The sequence below is a fragment of the Phaenicophaeus curvirostris genome, chromosome 1 (assembly GCF_032191515.1).
Source record: "Phaenicophaeus curvirostris isolate KB17595 chromosome 1, BPBGC_Pcur_1.0, whole genome shotgun sequence".
Lineage (NCBI taxonomy): Eukaryota > Metazoa > Chordata > Aves > Cuculiformes > Cuculidae > Phaenicophaeus > Phaenicophaeus curvirostris.
This window is the reverse complement of record NC_091392.1, coordinates 91689329-91714658: the sequence shown is the minus strand read 5'-3', so window position 1 is coordinate 91714658 and position 25330 is coordinate 91689329. Positions and strand designations below refer to the sequence as shown.

Here is a 25330-nt window from a genome sequence, read left to right as displayed (position 1 = left end):
GAAAAACATTTTTTTAAAATAATTAAACAATTAAAATATGCCCATTGTTTGACTTTTCAGTCACTTAGATGCATGGCATCAGTGAAGCTAGAGTGGTTTTCCACAGAGTAGCACAGTATTTTAGGCAGCTTTTGATTTATTCAATACTTCCTCCTTCCTTACAGAAATCTGGATATAAGAGAAAATTTAATGATATCTCAGTGGTTGTGTTTAATTCATAGACTTCATGACGTCTGTTAAGCTGAGAATAGTAGGAAATTCAGTCTTTCATTCATAGATACAAGTTTAGATGAATGTATCTGAACTAGAATAAAAATGTTACATAGAGTAATCCTTTTTTAAAAAAATGCAACTAAACTACTTTTGATCAGTATATGGTGAGCCAAATTCTGCCAATCCTTTGGAAGCTCATATGACTTCTTTTCTTGTATCACAGCTCAGTAAGAATACAGCTTCATTTTAAACAATTAAGAAGGGCAGAAATCTCTGTGTATGAGCTCCTAAATGATCAATAAATTTTATATACTCTTTTTTGCAGTAGTCAGATCTTTACTGAGAACCTGCTTACAACAGGAAAACTATGTTGTATAGGCTTGAAACAGAATACAGAAAATGTAGGAAAAGTTCTTCTGGTTCCTGTCAGAGTGTAGATATCTTTGGTTCTACTCTTTAGACTTTGCCGTCTCATTAGTTTTCCTGTTTTACTTTCTTGTTTTGCCATCATCTCTTCTTCTTCATCTGGGTTTTTCATTCTCCTTCACTTTCCAAATAATTTTTGAGTTTAAATGTTCCATGTTTGTCCTGCCATTTTCGTATCTTTTGTGTTTAGGTCATAAAGATTTTCGAAATCTTTTGTGCATGGGTGAGTTATTTTTCCTAATGGCTAGAATATTGCTGAATGATTGGTGAGTATACCTTAAAGCAAATATGCCTAAAAGATCACAAGAATTAGGTAATGTGTCGAGCATACACCGAATATGGGACTTTTTCTTATTTATTGTAGCTTAATCCCATTCTCAAATAAACAGCGGTTCTATACTAATTGCTGCTTTCTTCATTCACAGATGCAGAGCCAAGGTATTTGGTTTCAATAAGACCAGCACGCACTTCAAATAATAAGAAATCTTGTTCAGGTATTTTACCATTACTGCATCTCTTTTTTTAAGTAGTTAAAGGAAGACAGATATTAGTAACATTAGGTGTCTGACTGGGATGCACAAGTTCTGTACATGGGAAGGGAAAATGTGGTATAGTATTTCCTAGTCAGTAACTAGTAACTTATGTGGTGTTCAAAATATTAAAAAGTACTTAAAAGTTGTTCTTGTAAAAAGTTTTTACAAATGTGAATTGAAATATAGGACAGTAATTTCTGATGCTTAAAGAGGCCACAAATGCATGCAAAAAAAGTAAAAATTTTTAAATATAGTGATCTGGTGTACTGAAGCTATTCTTCTCAAACTAGTGCTACCAAGTATTCTTTTATCCATTAAAGTGTTAATGCTCTTTGTTTCTCATTGAAAATTCTAACTTGTGTGTCTATATATGCATCTGTATATCAGCACTACTACTAGGTTGGCTGATGCAAGGAGTTAAGGAAAGAGGAATGTTTCTAGCTTAAACTACACATAGCAGAGCAGAAATCTGAATTTGATTCTTGTCTGTTCGAAAGACTTTCTGTATGACCTTAATCATGTCATTATTTAGTTTTTGATTCTGTTCTTTAATATGGAGATCACTCTAAAATTCACTGGACTGTTGCAAAGAATAAAGTGATAGTATGTACATATCTGTTTACAGTCTGGGATTTTTACATTATTTTTTTTCCTAATTCCTGGTAACTGTATGGGATTAATTTCTTGCGCTTGACCAGATGTGAAATGATGTGTCTGGAAAGATTTTTTGAAAAGGGATTTACCTTGCAGATGCAATGTATATGTATGTCAAAAAAAACCACAAAACCAAAAAATGCCCAAAGCACTATTTGGGCATCATTAATTTTTGTATCTACAGAATACAGAAATTGATTTAAGAAACAAGATTCAGATTACTGACTTTTAATTCCAACAGCTGTTGCTTTAATGCTATCTAGGTAATATGGCGAGTCTTTTTAGTAGTGAGAGTAGTTAAACTGGACACATTACCAAAAATTGTGGTGGATCAACATGGATGATCACTAAAGTAATTCCTGGTTTTACAGTGTATAAATCATTTCAGTGTCTAACCGGGAACTAATGGCATAATAAGATGCATAATCAAAATCATATGTAGGTCCTCCCAAAAAACTGTACGTCAAGATACATGATACTTTAGTTTTTTCTTTTTCTTAAAATTCACATAATCTATATGTTTCCTTGAAAAGTGGTCAAAAAAGGGATTTTGCTATTAAAAAAAACAGATTTGCCAGAGAGTTTGGTGAAAGACCAAGCTGTTAGCTTTAAGTTTTTCCTCTAAAAATAGAGAAAACATATAGGAGCTGGTCCAGAAAAGAAGAAAATTATTTGGCCATTTGCCCTTGTAGAAGAATCGTGTGTTCCACAGTATTTCAAAGAATGTCATACTTCCTCTTAAGGGTAGAGAGTGGTTATGTTTGTGGAGGTTTTGTGGCAACATATTCATCATTGACATTTTTGAGGAGGTACAGATCCTTTAGCTTTTTAATGTAATGTGATTTAAAGAATAAATGGATTTCCTTTAGTTAATCATCTTCCAGATACCAAAGGCTTTTAGCAATCCACAAACTACAGGTTCAAAATAGTTGCTCTAGACCATTTCTTCATTTCCAATTCTCAACATTTAAGCTTTATTCAAAGAAAGTTCTTTCTCTCTGTAAGAGTGGTGCTACTTCATTCAGAGCAAAGTTAAAGTTAAGTATCATGCAAAAGTTGAATATTTTGAATGTAGCACATGGTTAAAAGAGAAAAATAACCCTAGATACAGACACTGACTCAGATCTCCCTACAGTTAAAAGCAATAGAATTTTTGTAGGTTTTATTTTACCCTTGACGAAGAATGCTGTAGAAAGTATAAATTACCTATGGACATCATTGCAGTGTTACTAAGAATCCTACCAAGAACTTCCTAGCTCTGTCACGTACAAAAAGAGACTTCCTAATGTCCTGAACTCTGTGTAACGCCTTCTGCAATGCAGTCCAAGACAGCCAGAGGTTTAAAGTTAATCTGCCTGCAGCTTATTCTCATACTAAGCATAGAAAACCCATCCTCTATTCATTTTCAAAAACTAGGTTTAACTAGAAAATGGGCTGTAAAAAAGAAAAATAGTGAAAACTTCTTATAAGACAAAATTGAAATGAAGCTTAGTAAACAAGTCTCCCTCCTACCCACCAAATAATAGCAATAATTCCTTTAGGTCTACCCTGCATGTGAAGTCTTCCAGTTTCTTACCAGATAGAAACACATGCTGTGCAAGCTCAGAGGGCACCTAAAAGATAGTTTTTCTGAGGTTTGTGTGTCTGATAGCTACTTTCTAAAGCAGTCTCCTAATCCATGTTCCTGCTGCCTGCTAGCTGCATTCTCCCTTTCTTTATGCCAACTTTATTCTGCACTTTTTTTCTCTGTTCATGCTCAGTTGGCTTCAGAGAAAAATATTCTCCCTTCTTTGCAGATGTTTCACTTGCCTTACCTAGAAGCCAACAAACAGATCACAGACACAGTCTCTGCCCTGCTTTTTAAATCATACATTAGAAATGTTGACTGTGAAAAAAAGCCCATCAAATTTAGAAGAAATGTAGGTCATAATTTACATTATTATCCGACTGCAAAAACTTTCATCCTACATAATGCAAGTGAGAGAAACTAACATATAATTGGATTATATGTTTCTTACATAGGTCGGGCCAAGACTCAAAAGCCTTTACAGCTAGTAGTTGGCACTCTCACCCCAACCTCTGTGTTCCTGTCTTGGGGCATCCTAGTCAACCCTCAACATGACTGGACATCAACTAGTAACTGTGCTAATGACAGGTAACATAAGAGAAAATTGATTTTTATTATGATAATTATTTAATCCAATGTAGTTATTGTTTGTGGCTGAAAAAAGTTTGACAGTGGAAGTTTGAAAGCTGGAAGTAATAGTTCCAAATGTGAAGTAAATTTTATCTTATACTTAAATTATTGCTTAGCAAGTCATGTCTTGAGTGCAACTTAGCCAGATGTCTACATGCTGAAGTACAAATCCTGCTATTTTACACCAGATTCTTTGTTCTTCTTAAAACAATGGCCTTGGCTCTGCCTGAATTTGTATCTGAATGAACTGAAGGAATCTTTGTTAAGTCTTAGGAAATATGGTTTAAAGTTGGCTAAATAGAAGTAAAATAAATCTTTTGTTATGCTGTAATAAGGTATTGATGCCTTGTTTTAATGCTTTTTGTTTTCTGTATTTGATCCCATGACTACACTACTTTCCTGATATTGATACAGTACAGCTTTCATTAATATTCTATTTTAAGTAAAAGAAGATCTCTTCTACCATAACATTTTTGTTCTATTGTAATTTAATGTGTGCTACCATAGGTGGGGAGCTCGCAAAGACTCACCAAGCTGCAGTTTCAAGAGAAGTCACAGCGCTGGGTAGCTTCTTTGTTATGTGCACCATTACATTTTAAGCAACTCTTGGAAGATGACCAAAATTCATTGACTGCAGTTACTGAAATTATTAATACAGATGTTTTCTCCGCTCTGTAATTGCAGTGTTCTTTTTGTATTCTCCCTTTATGACAGAATATTTTTTTTTTGTCTTCAGTTACATCACATGTAACTCATTCAACTCAGCAACGTTTTGTTAAACCAAGAAGAAACTCTTTGCATCCATGTTTGGGATGTGTCTACAACTGGTTTGCAACTATCATCTTTTGGTTTGGTTTTTTTTTTTTTAAATGCATCTTTGCATTATTAAGAACACATTTTTCCCCATCTGTCTAATTTTTGTATAATCTGTAGCTGTCTGATTTGACTTGAATCTGCTTGCTTTGGTGCTGATAATAAAACTCCCATTAATACTATTAAACTGTATATCAAATATAGATCATACTAAAAAACCATCCCATGTAGCATATGATCTGTTCATCCCATGTGATCTTTTTCTTACCTTTGAAAAGTATTGGACTAACCCTTTTAAAGCTTCAAAAATTCCTGGAAAAGCATTAGTGTTTATTAGGAAATTGCCATGGAATATTAGAAAATATCCAAGCATGTATTTTTTTTGATTTTTTTTCATTAGAAATAAAATATTCTTGAGGCTTAAATTTTTCTCTCCCAGTCAAGAACGAACCAAATAATTTCCTGCAGTTAGATATCGAAGAAACTAGCTGATTGTGGATGAACCTGTAGTTTTCTTCCACATCGTGATTTTAGCACCATTTTTACCATGGAACTTATCTCATCTATGTGCTATGTCAGCACCCAAGTTACAGAATCCGTTGTGCAATGGGAATGAAGAACACTTTAGAAGCCTATATCCTGTATTAATCCACCTAGAGATTTGATGCATATGATAACCCACCTCAATGCCTTTATAAACTTTGGGTTTTCTCCTTAGTAGCCTAATATTTTTGTTGGACGTTCATTAACTTGAAGTTTGAACAAACTCTTTAACACAGTAATTTTTTCCCACTTAGTGCAGTGGGATGTTCTCCTTGCTGTTATATGTTGAACCGTTAATCATCTTCAAGACTGCTGTGTAGTGACTAACATCTAATCTTTGGCAATATGTAGCAATTATGACCTCTTAACTCAGTTCTGTTTGTTAATATCTCTCCAAGTTTTACATTTGTAACTCTGTATGACCTGAAATAGTGTCATTGTTCTCAGCCTCAGATTTTACCATCTCTGGATGGATGTTAGGCTTTTGTACAAATGTTGCATAATATGTTAGTTGAATACATTACTGACTCAGAAGATAAAAACCATATGGAACAGCATGGATCTGCTGGTCAGGATTTTCTCTAGTATAAGTTTGACCTCAGTGGGATATTCCTGAGGAGATCCAGTGTTGTGAGCAAATGAGTTTTGAAAAGAGGTGCTATGTTCTTAAAGAGCACTGGAATCTTTTACAGCTTTAGTGAAATTATTGCTTGCTTATCGAGGGAATGTAGTGTTCTCCTGTACCTATGAAGTGTTTTTTTAAAAAACTCCAATAAACAAAATGTTCCCATGCTGTTTTTTCAACAAAACATTGTTTGGTTGCTTAATGGTTCAGAGTTTAAGGGCATAAACTAATAGTGTTACATATTTCCTGCGAGATAATCACTGCCATTGGTGTGGACCAAAGTTCTTTACATGGTCAAATTTTAAAGCCTCCTTGAAGTGGCTATCCCCTCTGACCAGACCCTTAGTACTGGAATACACAGCAGAAACATCCAAACCAAAAAATTCTATCTATGAGTTTTAGGTACCTGTTGGAAACTGTGTTAATACCAGAGAAGTTCCACCAACAATGTGGAGTTAACATTCTCAGCGTCTTCTGTTTTTTTGACACCAGTATGAGACAGTAGATGAGGGAGGTTGGCAAAGTTTCAATAACCTGCTACAAAGACATGCCAGTTCCTTTTTTTATATATATTTCCAAGAGTGTAGAGAGTCTTGCCTTTCCATTTTCAAACAACCAGAGCTGTCATAATGAACACACTGGGGTTACATTTACTGTCCATTTAGGTCTGAAAAAGAGATTATAGACTATTGTACAGAATTCTTTTGGCCTTTCCTTCTGCTAGAACAACTTCTCAGATCCCCAAACAGAGCAGGAGTGTGAAAAAGGTGGAATTTGACCTCCAGCTCTTAAGGAAGGGGGGTCAAGGGTAGGAACAGAAAAGACAAAAACAGGTTGTGTATATAGAATACTGTACTTTACTGTATTGGTTGGATTATATAGAAAAGCAAACACACTTTCAGATACATGAGAAACAGAAATTTCAAACCTGAACTTCTGGGTTTTTTAATGAAATATATCTTAGTTAATAACTTCAACAAAATCACATTTATGTTTCATAAATGTGTTTGCCCATGATTTGAACTACCTAATATCATATTTGCAAGTAGTACAGATTTCGTGTTTTACTCAATTTGTATCTGATGCTTTAAAAAAAAAAGTAAGAAAAATCAAGAGAGAAGGAACAACCAGAGAAGAATTCATATTTACTTTTTCTGTTGTACAGCACATAGAAGTAGGGTTTTTAAAACCCTAAATTTAGAAAAATATGTGCATATATCTCCTTTTATGCGTATCTGCAAATCTCTGTCACTGTGGAGCTGCCAACTTAATTAATTATAATTTATGTTGCAAACATCATAGACAAGTAATTTTCAACTTAATCTAATTCTTTGTTAAAAATATACTTCAGCACATTATCTTTCTGAGTTCCAGATACTTCTGAGTTACTGCTACAGGGGTATATGCTGAAAGATTGTTTAAACAGATTTGTTGGTCATCAGCCTTTCATTCCCGGAACCTCTAGCTCTTCAATTAATTTTGGTTGTTCTACTAAAATAATAAAGCAAAAAAAGTGATTGCTAGTGATCATGTAAAAGTGAGAACTAAATTAGAAATTGTTTTATAAACCTAACATAGTCATCAGCGATGTAATTATTTCCATCATTTTATATATGTCAGTGTCTGTTACTTTAAAGTAAACTTGGCATTAAACAGGAAACAATATAATCAGCTTCATGAGCTGATTTGTGAAACACTGAATATCTGAAAAATCAGAGTTTAAACCATTTCTTTTATTCCTTTCTAAATCTAAATGGATGCTGTCCTTCTAATGAGGTCTAACGATAAACAAATAAATCAGTACATGTGTATTTTAACAGTCTTTTCTTAAAAGCTTTATTATGTTCCTATGCTCAGAAATGCAGTAAGTTTTATAATCTTTTAGCTATGACAACACACAATCACAGAGGAGGAATGTTCTTATATCTCCAAGGCTTAATTTTTTTGTTTAGTGTTATGTGTGACTAAAATAGTCATGATTAAATTGTTTGGAGTTTTGGTTTGGATCTGGTTCTAAATAAACGCATGACATTTATACAAACTGACCTACTCTGGAAATCTCATGAAGCCATCTGCCTTATAAGATTTCCAGTATCTAATTTTTTGAGCCCAAATATTTGACTTTGCAAGCATTTTCTTGGAGTCTGGCTGAAAAGACATTTGGTTAACAATTGGAAAAATAACACTGAATTTCTTGGCAAGACAATGTCATTCATACTGACATATGAAAACTTAGTGTTTTTCCTATTCATCCTAGAATTTTTCTTCTAACATCAAGTGACATTTCCTTAATTTCAAAAGCAAAAACTCTGTTGGCTACTTATTAAAGTGGTCATCATATTTTGATTTCTTGTATTATAATTATCTCTAAACTAAGAAGGAAAAGCTTTCACTGCTTTTCATTGATGAGCTTAAAAATGAAACCCATGTAAACTGAATGTAAAAAAGATAGAAACAACCTTTTGTATCAGGCTGATATTCTTTTACATAGACTTTATGGATAGAGTGATTACTGTAGTGGCTGGTAATAGGATATTCATAGCATCATAGAATGGTTTGGGTTCCAAACCCCCTGCCATGGACAGGAACACTTTTCACCAGACCAGCCTCATCCAACTTGGCCTTCAACACCTCCAGGAATGGGAAATCCATGACTTCTCTACGCAACCCATTCCAAAGCCTCACCACCCTCACAGTAAAAAACTTCCTGATACCTAATCTAAATCCTCACTCTTTGAGCTTAAAATTGTTACGCCTTGTTGTTTCACTACGTTCCCTGACAAGGAGACTCTTCCCATCCCTTGTTTAGCCCCTCTTTATGTACTGGAAGGCTGCTATAAAGTCTTCCTGGAGCCTTTTCTTCTCTAGGCTAAAGAACCCCACCTCTCTCAGACTGTCCTCATATGGGAGATGCTTCAGCCATCTGATCTTCTTCATGGGCTCCCTCTAACAGATCCATGTCTCTCCTATGCTGAGGACTTCAGAACTGAACACACTACTCCAAGTGTGGTCTTATGAGAGCAGAGTAGAGGGGGTGAATCACCTCTCTTAAGCTACTGGTCACAATTCTTTTGATGCAACCCATATTACAGTTGGCTTTCTGGGTTGCAAGCACCCATTGTTGAGCTTCTCATCCACCAGCACACCCAAGTCCTTCCCCTCAGGCCTACTCTCAATCCATTCTCTGCCCAGTCAGTATTTGTGCTTGGGACTGCCCTGACCCAGGTGCAGGACCTTGCACTTGGCCTGTCGAACCTTATGAGGTTTGCAGACACCCACTTCTCAATCTTGTCAATATCCCTCCGGGTGGAATCCCTTCCCTCCAGTGTGCTAACCATACCACACCGCTTGGTGTCACTGGCAGACTTGTTGAGGGTGCACTCAATCCCACTGTCCATGTATCCAACAAAGATGTTAAACAATACCGGTCCCAATACCAAATCCTGCGAAACTCCATGATGAGACTGGCTTTGCTTCTTTTATTTCTGCCACCATTTCACATTTTGTGTATGTCATAGATGGAGCAAGTGAATTCAGAATATTGTAAAAGAATACTTGAAGCTCAATGCCATAGAGAGAGTTTCAAAAATGCAAACATTATGGTGTTGCACAAATTCATGTGAAGAGAGGCTATCCTGGTGGATGTAAACTCTATTTCCTTATTGTGTTTAGGGTTTGTTATATTTTTTCTTGGCTTTATTACAGCGATTAACTTGGAGTGCAGCAGGACCCCTCACCTGCTCATTCCACCTTCTGTTTAAATTGTTGGAGTTTATTGATCTTTCACTTGCCTAGTAAAAAGGAGAAAGTAAAATTTCTCTACAGTCCTCATAGAGGTTTGCTTGGAGGTATCTTCTAATGAGTGAAACGTGGCCTCTTAGATGGAGAGATTAGTTTTTATGGAGTTACAGAAAAGAGCTCTAATGTTTATAGAGTGCTAACTGGAAAAAAAAGTCATGAACCCTGAAATCTTCTGATTAGAAATACAAGTGCTGTTCAATAAACATTGTTCTGATAAAATGCACCCTTTTGATATCCCCCACCAAAACAGAGAAAGAATCAAAATTAAAAGCAGTTAAATATTGCCAGGCCTTTGTATGTGCCAAGAATCCATATTAAAATGAATTCTCACCTAGACTAATTGGGTATGCCACCTCTTTGCTCACATAGCTAATGGGAAGTGTTTTATCTGAGAAACAGTGTAGTGTACCTTTCCACTCTATGTGAGTGTGACTGTACTCCATTTCAGCCTGTCTTCTGTCATTTTTGAATGGGAATCTGTGGAGAGGTTTCTCTAAATATTTGCGATCCAGGAGAAGCAGTTTTACAGCTTCTGATACACACAGCAGTCCAGCTGCACAAGTTTTGTGCATGTATGTCACTACCACGGGGGGATTGATCTATGTGAGTGGTGACTGGACTTTACAGTTTCTCATGTCTTCAATTATATGTGTTGATTGTTTGATATTGTATTTCTTTTCTGAAAGGAGATTTTGTAAAAGGGATAAATTAAAATGACAATAAATTTTAATCAGGAGAATGTTCTTAAGCAGGCACTGAGTTTGCACTGTATTTGGCAGCTTGTTGGTCTGGTTTCACAATGAGTTGTTCAACTTTAATGACAAATCTTGGCATTTCACAATTCATACTCCATAAAAAATTTTGCAAAAGAGCATATTGTTTACAATTTGGGTATTTTTAAAACTCAGATGACTGTGACTTGCTAATTGTTAAATTGAACTTCATTTTGCTAGCTTTTTATTGAAATGGTTGAGGAAATTTGGTAGTCATAGTCAGTGTTCTTAGTTCTTGTTATGGCAAGAGATACACAGTGGAACTTCACTTGGTGAAGTTTTCACAGGCTTGGAAACCTTGAACGTGAGAGTACATTTCATCTATGGTATATATCTCTATTTCTAATGGCACAGTTTGGCACACCTATGAAAATCCTGTCTTCCTCCTCATTTCTGATGCAGCTATTCATTTAGACTGTTAAATAACTGAAATGAATTAGTATACTGATATCACTTTATTTCTACTGCATTTGACTAAAACAGGCAGGAAAAGGTAAGATTGAAGATGAAAAGAAATTAAATCTTTTTCAGACAGGCTGGGAAGAAGATGGCTACTTCTATTAGTGATTCACATTTTGCTCATAGATCTGTATGTACTATTCTAAATCCCTTACAGAGATACTGTATGGAGTCAATCAACATGCTTTTATGTTGTAGATAGGATTAGTTTATTGCTGTTATGTCCTCTGCAAGATAGTGACAGAGATTCCAAGTAAGCTTTCCTGGTCTGTTAATGCCTATGTAACTACGTATGAAAGGATTAAGATGACAAAGAACGAGGAATTTTCCTCAGTTTAATTTTGCTAATAATTTCTTTTTAAAAACATTCTTTGTCAGTCTAACTTGATAGTTAGATCTTATATTGCTTGAGTAGATCACAGTCCAAAGAAGTAATGGTGCGGATTATTACTTGGTACTCCAGGAACTGATAAGAAGAGAGAGGATATTCGTAACTTATGGTATTTCATTTCTTTCCAAGTTTTGGGTTAGACTATGATTTGTTTTGAACATGAAGTAGTATAGCTGTTGAAAAGAGTTATGTGAGCCAGCATAAATATAAATTTTGTAACCTGGCAGAATACCTGAATGGGCTGAATTCAGTAATTATAACAGGAGAACTTTTGGTTTCGATGCCAAGAAAATAAATTGACAGTTATGAGACAAAATGCATAAACAAAGTTAATCTTTGGGTATGAAAATATTTTCCATGACTGGCCCGTGTCTTGTGTTAGATTGTGTTTTAATAATGAAGTCAGGTTTTCCCTGTACTCAACAGTCATCTTTCACATATAGTTTATTCTGCAAGTGCACTTTTCTAACTTTGGCAAAAGCAGCATTATGCATTGATGGTATTTTATTTGGTCCATTAAGTGTCTTTAATCTGAAACTTACAACTTGATATTTTCAGTTGATTAAAGATTGGGTTTGGTTGTTTTCTTCAGGTTCATTCCTTCCTTTCCTTCCATATATTTTCCTATATAATACTTGGATTGAATCTCACAACCCAAATTTCTTTTTTTTTTACTTCTGAGTGATTCTTGGACATGTATCTAGGGTTTTAGAGTTGTGTTAGTTTTATGGCCTTAATGTGCTTTACTGAAGTCTGAAAAAAAATACAATTGAATGGAATTTATCCTTTTTCAGCTGATGTAAATATAAAATGGATGTGGGCAGTGGATATACTTAATTTATATTATGTGTAACAATTTTCAGTAATACTTGCATTAAAAATTTGCCGAATCTCTTTAAGATTTGTTTTTACAGAAACAGAAAACCCCACCTCATTCTGGCAGTGATACAGTATATATATTTAAAATGAGACTGTAGCAGACAGTGAAGTTCTCGTGCCGTAACTCTCACCATTTGCATTGTGTTGTTTTCTACTGGTTAGCATTGCAGTCATACTTTTCCAGGGTGGTGCTGCTTGACTGAATTGGGCAATTTCTGAAGAAATGTTTTTTAATTTCATAATCAGTCAGCATTCATCACATTACTGATTTAAACTGCTGAAAGTAATGTCTTGGTTTACTTTCTTGTTTGAAGTGTGGGCATTGCAAAATGGGATCACTGAATGAGGAATGTGTCATATAAATGTCAAGTATTACTGGTTTTCCCTTGAGAATATTTTTGGACTAATTTTTAGGGGAACACCTTCAGCTGGACAGATACAGGAGATTTTGAGAAATTGGTCAAGGCTTGACTAACAGATTCATGATCCAATCGACTAGTTATAGCGTATGTCATAATCAGAGAAACTGCTTGCAAAATGAGCTTACGGTTTGTGGTCAGAACCACACATATGGATGATTGTTAATAAAGAGACTCCTCTTTTGCTCTTTATACAATATTCTTAATGTTGAGTTCTTTATGATGGAGACTATGTATGTATCTAGGAGATGACTGGGCTAGCATTACATTTGTAGGGATATTTGGTAACCAAAAGCGGCCATTTTCCTAATGAAAATTATTGCCTTTGTGAAGAAAATTTTTTTTATTTTCTTTTTTTGTCGAGCAGGTTTTATACAGTTCGCTACAGAGAAAAGGGTAAAGACAAGAAATGGGTTTTTCAGCTTTGCCCAGTGACAGAAACAGTGGTGGACAATCTGAAGCCAAACACACTTTATGAATTTGGAGTTAAAGACAACCTAGATGACAGCATTTGGAGCAAGACTTTCAATCATAAGACAGTTTTGTCTAGTAAGTATTTGGCAATAAATCATCAAATGGCTACTTAATTTGGCAACATTTTTTTCTCTATTGTGGTATTATTAAAAGTAAGCTGCTGATCAGGTTTTCACTGTTTAAACGCTATGTCTTATACCTCCCCAATTCTTTTAGACACTGGTGAAAATAGAAAAAATTTGTGTTTGAAAAACTGCTGTGTACTTCTCTGAAAGGTGTTTTCATTGCAGAAAGTAGAGGATCTGTGCATGTTGGTAGACCTCTAAGAGTGACTAGTTTAGATACACATGAAGTGTTGAGTTCCTATGTTTATAGTTCTGACTGGATTATAAGCGTTTTCCTTGGACCTTGAATAATAAGATCATTACTGATTTGAGCTGTTAGAAAGTATTATCCTTGTTTGAATCTACTTTTATAGATGCTTTTAGGTTCAAGCTGGTTAAAAGCAAGAAAGGGCTTGTCCTATTCAGCATGCATCACAGTGGCCCCTTTATGACTCGGCTGGAAAGTTGAATTTTAAGAAAATTTTCGGTCAAAGCATTGTAGAAATTGTGTTTGAAGTGCATGATCTCATGTATGGTTTTGTTTAGGTTGTCATGGAGGCAGTGTATGGCATCTATGTCTGTTCTTCCAGTCATCTTTTAAACTTTTTCTCCAAAGCCCCAAGACAATGCAGGCAAAGTGATTTCAAATTAGTCCTTGAAAAAAAACATGTACTGCTCAAAGAATCACTGCTGTTAATGTAAGAAAGAGGCAGTAGCAGAGCCTTCCTCCTTGCAAAGAGAGGAAGAGACATTGTCCAATGTAATTTATTTTCCTGAAGCATTTACATAAAGGTATTTTTGAGCATGGTCGTCTTCATAAAATTTGGTGCTGCAAATTTTATGTTCACTATTTTAGCTTGACACAAAATGTGAAGGCTGGGAATTCTCATAAGAGAGTCATATTCATATGGGATTTCTAGCTGAAATTTGATTTGGACCTCACTATCAAATTGTAGGCGAGTTACACAGATTGATGTATTTGAGGATAAGGGAGGGGAGCGGTTGGGTGGCTTGTAATACTGCAAAAGATTTCACACTCCCTAATAAAGTATTTTGCTGGCCTTCATCATAGATTAGAAATCTGTAACTTTCAAGTAGCTGCCCAGTGCCTGTAGGGTCATTTTAGCAGTCGAGAGTAATGTAATTTTTATACTATGAATTTAAAGTGATGAATGGTGGTAGATTTTTCCCTGCATCACAGAAGAAAGTCTGCTTCACAGCACTAAAGAAGGCTTACTAAATGGTTGGTTTTCCTATATTTTAAACATTTTAAAGCAGTCTGTAGAGTGAGTGCAGGAACATATTTGAGCACTTAAAACAGGAAGGAATAAGAATGCGTAGTATTTATAGCTTAATATTCTATTGGAGTCTGACTGAAATGTCCACTGACATCACCAAATTTGCTCTTTGATATAATATATTTCTAAATGCTGTTTCTTACAAGCACTATACGGTTTTAATAATCCAGAAGAATCATTCCTCTAAGTTATGGAGACAGATTGAGTTGTTTTGAAAGAAAATTTCGTGTAAAATTTCGTGTTCTATTTAACTTCTTTTTCCCTAGAATATAGGCTCAGGTATTCAGTGGGTGCTTCTGCAGCTACTAAATCCAGGGAGCTTGTTATTACCTTGTATATCCAGTGATAAAGCATCTTATAATTGGAAAGTTGACAGCACCTTTCACACTCAAGCCTTTTATATTGTTGTTGCTAGTAAGTAGACAGAGTAACTGTGGGCAGTAAACAGGGTGAATATTTATTATCTGTCTGCATAGGAGTTTACTCATCAGCACAAAGGCCACTGCTGGTTTAACTTACCCTCTTGTGGCAGCTCTTTCCATATATTAAGAACAATCTCAACCTCAACCAAACCTCATTCACTGTAAATAATTTTTCCTCACTGAAAAATACATAAATTACTATAAACTGAAATTACTGCTCTGTATCTTTGTATTTGTTGATTCCACAGGGCGAATTTTTGTTGTATACTAAGCATGTTGGGAGGGGCTGGGAGGAGAATCTGGTTTTAATTCATGATTCAAGGAAGACATAAAAGGCATGGCAAATGTTCAACATTCATTTAACCAAAATTTATAAAAAAAGATTAAAGGAGATTATTTCTGACCATCTTAACATGATTTTCTCATGAAGTCAGTGTGAAACTTTAGTTGGTTCTCCCTTGTCTTTAGGCCAATAGTAGGTCCTGTTTCTCTGAAGTATCAACCACTTTTAAAGTATTTTTTTTCAGGATAACATGTCGATTTAAATGTCTCTCTTAATTAATATTTCTTTACAGTTGCATTTTTTTTCTATTGATTATTTGTTATGGATGGAATTGTGAAGAAATATGATAACATTTAGCTGGATTCAAAGGGAGTGGAAAAGTGCAAAGGTAGATGATGTAGACTAAGTTTGAAGCATCAGGCTAGACTATTTCTCCTCTGTATGTAACTGTTGCATCACAAGAAGCTTCTAGAACTAAAAAGCTACTACTAATAGAAAAAAATCACATGTTAAATCCATGGGTTGCTTTGTTCATGTGTTGAGACAAAGGAAACCATGTCAGACCCAAGAGAAGTGATATGCCTGCTGTATATTTCCAGTGGTAAATATGTTTTTTGGTTTTTTTTAAAAGACTACACTGAAAAGGAGGACTGTGTATTGGAGACTTTAAAACATGCTGCTTTTAGCCAGCCCTAATACAAGCCTCTTTCAAGTTTCTTCCTTGCATATTAGTGCTGTGGTTGTGTTAATTTTCTTAAAGGGTCCTCACAGGCTCCTCTGACTCCTCCTTAGTAAGTCCTAAAGACCACTTCAGCTTTTTACCCCCTGCTGCAGAACAATGAGAATACATTTCATTCCCTCTCTGTCAGAATATGAAGGGGAGGCTTTATAAATGAATTAATTAATCTGGAGAAACAAGACCAAACAGGACACTTATAGAATGTTTTGACACCTTGCAATTAAGTCTTCTAACCTTCTTAGCTATTGAAAAATAAACTTGGTTTGCCTTGCTTTAGACAAAACAAATAATAATTCTGTGTATTTATTTCTCCTTCTGTCAAATCAGATAAAAAAGTAAATGGACAACTCCAGAATATGTACAAGTTGATACCTAATGCCCAAACACAGGTAAGCAAAACAGTCTTATTTGCTATAACAGATTTGCATTTTGAATGGTTAAATTTTTGTGTTTCCTTTAGAGTAAACTAAGAAAGAGACAAAGTGTCAATATAAAAATTCTGTTATATTTAAGACTAGGAGAAGCATTTCTAAATGTGGATTGATAACATGATTGAGAACTGTATCTGAGATGATTACACCTACTGATTCTGCTTTAACAAAGGTGAAGCAGATTGCTTCCATGAGTAGATTCGAAACGATAAAATTTGTTTATCCTTTTGTAGTAGTCAGGTTTGTTAATTGTGATATGTGTTGTGGTCAGTTCATTTTGTGATGAAGTAGTGCTATTATTTTATAAACTAATTGTGTGTATACACAGGCTTTCTAAGATCATTAGTCATCCCGCTGAATTTTCTGATAGTTCTCACATGTAAGGTGTTTTCATAACAAGAGGAAGCTGCAGAGGACAATTTAATTTCCTCATTGGGATTGCTAGGCAGTCCATTAAATCCTTCCAGATGGCAAGGTAGAATTTTTAACTGTTTCATCAAAGCAGTTGAAGATTTTTTAAAATAAATATCAATATTTAATTTCCTCTATTTTATTTTCTCATCTGGCATTTGCCATAACTGCAATCAAGCAAGCACGGATGGGGCGTTTCATACTTTCATAGGTTCACATACGCGAATGCTTTTTGCTTCCAAGAGCTGAAGCAGAAATGAAGGCTTTGGAGATTGAACCTGTTAGTAGACTGGTTTTAACACAGTGTAAACCAGACATTTTATTTCTGACTTTAGATCATTACCTTATCTTCTGCAAGATTAAATTATTTTCTTCATATTTCCTTCCTTTAATTTTTCATCAAAGTGTGAGTTTCAGCAGCTAACCTTCTGGGTGATTTTTTTTGTTTTGTTTTGCTTTGTTTTTAAGATGCTATTTATGAGATAGACTATGGGATAACTTTCCATGAAAAGTTGTATGAATCCTTGTTGCTTCAGTCATTTTAAATGGATGACTCATAAGTGATGATTATTATAAGGGAACAATCCATTCTTCACAATTCTCTTCTGTTAGATTTTCCAAGAGTTTTTATGGTAGGAAATGGGCATGTATGGTTTCTCATTGTTGATTCTTCATATTGCACAATGTCATAAACAGTCTCTGATTATCAGACCTGGATTTCCTTCAGGAATCAAACCACAGTCCATTACATACGTTTTCTTGGAGGAATAATTAAGTATTTGTTTAGGACAGTAATACTTTAGTTATAGCGTTATATATAGAGTAAAAGCAGTATAATAATAAGGTTATTGAAAATGGTCATGTCCTATATTCAAGAGAAAATATTTTATCAGTGAATGATATGAAGCTGGTTGATTAGATACGTAGGAAGATGATCATCTCATTATGTTGTTGATTAAATTAACTCAGTATTCTTCCTACTGGTCCCATAAGCATCCTAAAAGTTACAAGTGTCTGCCCAATACCAGGTAATTCAATCTGGCATCTGGAGTGCAATCTGAGTTCATTTCTTCCTCTTACCAAACCCTGTGTGCCAGGATCCTGACTCTGTTATGCCGCTTCTGTGGAAGCAGTGGTTCTATTTATGCAAGAGAAGTCCTGAGAAAGTGAGCTAAAACAGTTTTCCAAATATTTGCACAGCTTAGGCTTGAAAGGAGGACTGGAGCCAGCATCTAGTCTTTTCAGACAGTTTCACAAGTCTTAGCTCCAGAGCAGTACTGTTTTATCACCTGCCACAGAAGTATCATGTAAACATTCTGCAGATTATTCTAAAAATTCTCTTATTATTCTCACTTCAGTGGTGCAAAAACCATAAAACTAAGGCTGGGAAGCATATAGTGGCAGCTCTTAAGTTTATGTTATAAATTCAGTGTCCACATTATTAGGTGGTGTATGTTTCAGTGGTGCAATCACTTAATCAGTCCAAAGCCAGAATGAATGTTATTTAGGCCAAGCTTTGTTCGTGCTTTATTTTGCTCCAAAGACGTGACTGGCTTGTATCAGCATAGTCCTAACTCTTCTCTGTAAGGAGATATTTTTAAAGGCTGTTTATTAAAGCAACATTACAGATACATCTAGTCATTTTGCCCTTTCAGCATCAGCTTGTGTTTCTTTTGGCAGGTTTATCCTTTAAGTTTGACTAAGCTCCTAAGACTGTGTAAGCTACAGCTTACAGAGAGAGGAGAAGAAAAGGAGAGCTCTAGGGATGGCCATTCTTTTTCCCATCATAAGCAATGGTGTTGGTGGAGTGGATATAATGCAGTAAAAATTTATTTCCTCTACTGTCTGACTATGTTTCTGTAATTTCATTATGTCAGTCTGAAAGATGGGGTCCTCCTTGGTTTTGGGTGGCTATGAAGAAGATGGAGACTCCTTTTTCACAAGGAGTCACATGATAAAGATGAGGGCTAATGGGTACAAGTCACTCCTGGGGAGATTCTGATTGGGCATGAGGAAAATTTTTCACTGTGAGAACAATCAGCCATCGGAATAATCTCCCCAGGGAAGTGGTGGATTTCCCAACATTGGACACTTGGAAGATTCAGCAGGACAGCACACTAAACCATGCTTTTGCCAAGAAAGCCTGGATCAGATGATCCTTGAGGTCCCTTCCAACCTGGTATTCAATAATTCTATGATTCTCCCAGCCAAAATTAATTTATTTTCTATCACTTGTTAAACTCTGGAAGTAGACCTTCCTGCTCTTTTGAAACTTATACAGTCCAGGTTGACTATAATGCTCCCTTGATGTGTCTCTTACATGTATGTCAGTTATTTGTGGATTTGGGGAGTATTGGAATATAAGAGAGGCAGAAATAACAAAACTCTCTTAAAGTAGTGTTGCCATATACCATTTGACAGAATGTCCAAGAACTTCAGTCCTTTATGCAATATGCCATAGCTATATGGTCAGAGGTTAAGGTATCTGGCTTAAGGTCTCTTACAACCTATATCTCCGTTTTCCCTCTGAAATTAAGGAATACCTTATTTTCTATTTCCCTTCATCCATGGAGATGCCACAGTCATTTTAATAACCAATGTTCCAAATACCTATACACTTTCTACTCTCTGTCTGGAAAATACAGAAACACAGAATCAGTCAGGTTGGAAAAGACCTTTAAGATTATCAGGTGTAACTATAAACCTAACACTGCCAAGTTCACCTCTAAACCATGTCCCTAACCACCACATATACATTTCTTTTAAATACTTCCAGAGATGGTAACTCAACCACTTCCTTGGGCAGCCTGTTCCAATGCATGACAACCCTTTTTGTGAAGTAATTTTTCCTAATATCTAGTCTAAACCTCCCTTGACGTAGTTTAAGGCTGTTTCCTCTTGTCCTATCACTTGGTGCCTGGGAGAAGAGACCAACACCTACCCCTACAACTACCTTTTAGGCAGTTGCAGAGGCTGATAAGGTCTACCTTCTGTCTCCTTTTCTCCAAATTAAACAACCCTGATTCCCTCCAACTCCAACAAATGATCCAGGTATGTCTCCAATTAATACAATTTTAGGTGTTCCAACTACTATGAAAATCTGTACCATAGTTCATTAGGAAGATTTTTTTTCACCATAAGAGTGATGAGGCTCTGGCACTGATTGCCCAGGGAAGCTGTGGCTGCCCCATCCCTGTAGGTGTTCAAGGCCAGGTTGGATGGGGCCTTGGGCAGCCTGATCTACCGGGAGGTGTCCCTGCCCATGGCAGGGGGGTTGGAACTAGATGATCTTTAAGGTCCCTTTCAACCCAAACTAATCTGTGATTCTGTGATCTGTGATTCTCTGTGAACTGCTCCTCATAAGACTTGTACTCTGGAACCTTCACAAGCTTTGTTGTCCTTTGCGTATGCTCCAACAACACAATGTCTTTCTTGTAGTGAGGGGCCCAAAACTGAACACAGTATTTGAGGTGCTTCCTCACCAGATCTGGGCATATGGGTACAATCTCATCCCTAGTCCTGCTGGCCATGCTATTTCCGATACAAGCCAGAATGCTATTGGACTTCTTGGCCACCTGGGTACACTGCTGGCTCACATTCAACTGTCGACTAACACCCCCCCCAGTCCTTTTCCACCAGGCAACTTTCCATCCTTTAGACTCCAAGCCTGTAGCTTTGCATTGGGTTATTGTGGCCCAGGTGCAGGACCCAACACTTGAACTTGCTGAACCCCATACAACTGGATTTAGCCCATTGATCCAGCCTGTCCAGATCCCTCTGCAAAGGCTTCCTTCCCTCAAGCAGGTCAGCACTTCCACCTGACTTGGTGTGTTCTGCAGGCTTACTGAGGGTGCACTTGATCCCCTCATCCAGATCACTAATAAAGAGTTAGTAGTGCCATTGTTACAGACACTATGTTGACGTTTCTGAATTATTTTGTCCGAGTAGTAAATTTTACTAGACATAGAAATACCTAAAGTAGTCACTTTTTGAAGACTGAGAAGGAGAGGATTGACAACACAGAAGCAGATTTCAAGGGTAGCACTTACAAATTTATGCAGGCAAGCAGTGTAATTACAGCAGCTGCAGAACATGGATTTCATGTGAACGATTTGTTCTTGAGTGAGAAACTAAAATTTGAATATATTTTGGCATATTTAAAATTTTAATATTGCAGTCATTACAGTCATCCATTATTATTCAACAAAGAATGCTCTTGTCAGTATAAAAACCTTTCACTAGTAGAAGCACTGATAATAATTATGATTAGAAATTCTGCACTGGAGTTACCAAGTGCTTACTACAACGTGAAAGCTGTTTATTTGATTGTAGGTATCGTGATGAGAAATATAATAACATTAACTCATTCTTCCAATAAATGCATTTCATCCCATTTGTTAGTCACATGAATAGCAGGCTTACTTAAAAAACTGATCATCTGCAACACAATTTCTTCACTAGAAGGCAAAACAGTAGGTAAACCTTGTTAATAATAACGGAAAAATTGTAAAAAATAAGATATAACCTTCTTTCTTTAATCCTTTATTAATGAAAATGATTGAAACCCCCACTTACTTTCAATCTGTGTGCATCCCAATGCAAAAAAATAATGACTTTCATGGAATAAGCAGCCTCCATCCATTTCCCTAAAAGAAGGGCCGTCTTACTAGTTGAGATTTGCCTTCTTCCAGCTTCTTAGACTTTGGTATTTGTTTGATGTGCACCCAACCATTGCTTTTAAAACTTTTTTTAAAAAAATATTTAGAATAGAGTAAAAATAGTTGTCCCTAGGTAAATAATTAAATGCCCCTGGCCAACCTCCTGTTTATGTAATGAGCATGACATTATATGATATTGAATGTCCCTTTGGCCAGCTTGTGTCAGCTGCCTGGCTATGTTTCCTCCCAGCTTCTTGCACACCTACTCACTAGCAGAACATGGGAAAATAAACAAGTCCTTAATTTCTTAACAACAACAGAAAATATCAGTGTATTTCCAACATTATTCTTGTAGTAACTATAAAACTCAGGGACTGCTGGGAACATTAGCTCTATCCCAGCTGAGCATAAGCATTACCTGGCAACAACTAAAGCAATGTGTTATCAAAAACATTCTCATACTAAATCCAAAACAGAGCAGCTACTACAGCCACTTTTATTTACTTAGCATTTTTATATTGCTGGCATTACAATATTACCCATCACTTGAGTGTATTATTAAAATGTTAGAAGCTGTTCCTAGTACCCATGTGTGACAATGAATGCTGATTTATAGTCTTTGGGTTTGCTGTTTTCTTCTTTATAATAAATGTGGGGTCCATTCAAGTGTTCCTTATTTTCATGGTATCAAAATACTGGAAAAGATTCACTGTCAGGCAAAAAGTCATGTGGGTCAAAGGCAAGCGAACAGTGGAAGTGAGTGGCTGGCCAATCATAGCTTGGAAACAATTTCACCAAATAATTACTCTGAGTTAATCTGCTTTAAACAGAGTATGGACCCAAGAGTGCTGATAAACAAACATACACCTGGTTTTGGAATAGTTTGTGTTCTAAATATATTATTCCCAAGAACATAATTATATCCTCTGCCCAAATTTGTAATTGCATATGTTTCAGATGTTTTGTTGGAGTTAGATTTCAGATTTTCTTAGCATTCTGTATTACTCCCCAGTGAGTATTCAAGAGATGCTTAAAAGAAGACTGAGGATTCCTAAGCTGTCAAATACTGTTTTTTTTATGAAGAAAAACATCTCGAGCTGAGAAAAGGAGGTCAAAATACAATATTACTATACTAGCCCATGGGAAGTGAATCAATAGCATAACCTTCACTGACTACATCCAGAGACATATCCAGTGTTAACTTGGGGCATGTGCTGTGTTGGATTAGAGCCCTCCATTTATTTTAATAAGAAAGTTCAATTACTATTGTGGCAGTTATCCCAAGGCGTGCTTTTTTTTTTTTTTTTTTCCCTTCTTCAGCTTACACTGCGTGATAATAAGAAGTTGGTCCCTGTCACAATAATCAAGCAAGGTAAATTTGTATATTTTTTAGTTGATACTTATGCTATGCAAATGAAAAAAAAATCTGACACTGATGTGAATATCATGAGAGCTTCCCTTTAGAATAGGTGGAACCTTATAAATGATCATATCCTTTGATTACAATCACTATTAAGCTGTTACATATCTGTGTTTATAAGATGAGCTAGTACATAACATTATAAACAGTGACTTAATTAAGTCATTGAATGGATACCAATCAGTTCTGGTGTCTGTTAGTATCTCTTCATTTTCACCTGGCTTGTCCAGGTATGTTGATCTCCCAGCTCTGCATAACTTTGTAGTCAGGTGTGAAGAGCAGCATTATGGATAAGAGTCACACTGCCAAACATTTCAGCTAGGTAATTGACTTAGATCCCTTTCTTGTTCATCAGAGAGATGTCCACAGTGGACTTAAACTTATTGCCATTTAGAAATGCCTGTTTCTCTCTAGTAGTGGTAGTATAGTAATGTAATCTTTGAAAATTAACTGCTTAAAGGTAGCTGGTAGAAAATAAGCTGCAGATTAAAACTTGCTGACAGAAATTGTATTGTGAATAATTACTATGAATAACTTTAAGTTATAAAAGCAATCAGATTGTCTTTGCAAGTAGTTCACAGTCCAGGGAAGGGAAAATAGCGGTGTAAAAGAAAGTGATGGCAATTACCATTAGAATTTAACTGTACTGGCACTTACTTCACATACATCTTTGTGAATGGCAGGATAATGAGATGTCCTGGAGCTGGCTCTATATTAATATAAGGTTAGAAAGTTTTGGTTTTTCTCACCAAGGACATAAAACTGTTAAGGTAGGGGAAAGAAGAGATGCACAGTTAAGAGATCATGTTGAGAAAAGACAGTTTGCAGTCTCTTAAACTGAATGCAAATGCAGAAAACATTAGGATGTTATCCACATCTACAACTATTAAATTGAGGGATGGTTTTCAGAATGATGAGGCTTGTTTCAGGTGCAGTTTTGTTTCTTGTTTTGTTTTGGTTTGGTTTTTTTAAATGATTTTCTAATCCCCCTCTGTTGTCTCCACAGTTATTCAAAATCGGACGCAGTCAAAAACTATTTCAGATAGCTCTTCTCTGCCAGGAGCAATATTAGGTGATTAGAAGACTTTTTTATTGTTTTTGCTCTCTTTGGCTGAAAATTAAAAATGCGTAAATACTTTAAATTTTCTTGATCTTGATAGTTCTTTCCTTGCATATCAACAGGTATTTTATAGCTGGTTCAGACAGTATTTGTTATATTTCATGGTGGTACAGATGGTTCAAGGATGATGTAGCCTAAGGGAAAGAGATTAATTTTATTCCCATAGTATTTAAAAGAAGATACTGTCACTGTTTAAGTTACAAATTTCTTTCATACTTCAGGTAAAGTTCTGTGGAAAAGATCTTGCTGAGATCAGGGGTTGTGATGTGTAGTATCCTTCCTTGCAATTAGAGCTTCATCTTAGATCTCAGGGCGTAACTGCTTCCTTCAGGCTATTCAGTTTCATGCTTCCTGTCCTTCTTTGACCTATAAGAATATGCAATATTAGCTTACAATATAAAAACAGTTAAAAGTTTATCGTATAGTGCTTAGTGTAGCGAACTACTGGCTTGCTGTATCTACCGAAATAGATAGAAAAGGCTCAATGCATCAAGCGCTTTGTGGCCAGTTTATTCCTGGTTTCAGGAAGGTGTTGAGTCTTTTATAGGTACATGGAAATACTTTATATAAATACATAACTTTGGCTTAAGTTTGCTTTGTGTGAGTTTTAATGTATGAATGTGCTTCAAACAGATGCTTACTAACCACATTTTATATTGAATCTTCTTGGCCCACTGGACAGACTGTCCCAGCATGTGTGACACTGCAGTACTCCAGGGTTGTACGCACCAATATTGAATTATTTTCAGTTCTGACTAATTGTGAAACTGTGGTAATATAGTGAGTGGTGTAAGGGGGAGATAGAACTAAGTGGTAGTGGTAACTACTGACTCATTTCCCAGATACTCAGACTAACATCCAAATAGTTCAGCAGTAGTTGCTCCGGTATCTCAGAGGGCAGACTATTTTTCACCTCTTCTGGAATTAATGGCACATATCTTTCTTTGCAGTGCACCTTATTGTTCCAGGTCTCAATGAAACTCAGCAGAAACTTCCACCTCTCCTGACAATCGATAATATACCTCAAGCATCCAGGAAAAAATTGGGTAAGCAGAAATGAACTCAGCTTGTGTTGTTCATGAGCATCAGCATAGAGGTACGAGATCACACAGGCAAGCAGAAAAGTTTTTTTTTTTCCCCTCCTACCTTCTTTTTTTCTATTTAATTCATGATTAGCTTGAACTTTTAAGGATTCACAGGAATCATTTATTTTAAAACATTACTACAGATTTTTAAGGTATTTT

The 25330-nt window shown here is 35.9% G+C and overlaps 1 protein-coding gene across 1 annotated transcript in view; it reads left to right on the top strand.

The window, feature by feature from the left end:
* Positions 1-25330, top strand: part of ABI3BP (ABI family member 3 binding protein) — a 160674-nt gene that overhangs the window by 32423 nt on the left and 102921 nt on the right. Inside the window, exons 3-9 of the mRNA XM_069868349.1 lie at positions 1065-1133; positions 3849-3981; positions 13094-13275; positions 16374-16435; positions 22867-22918; positions 23973-24038; positions 25037-25132. Coding sequence (XP_069724450.1) covers positions 1065-1133; positions 3849-3981; positions 13094-13275; positions 16374-16435; positions 22867-22918; positions 23973-24038; positions 25037-25132 — 660 coding nt within the window. The remainder of the gene's footprint in view (positions 1-1064; positions 1134-3848; positions 3982-13093; positions 13276-16373; positions 16436-22866; positions 22919-23972; positions 24039-25036; positions 25133-25330) is intronic.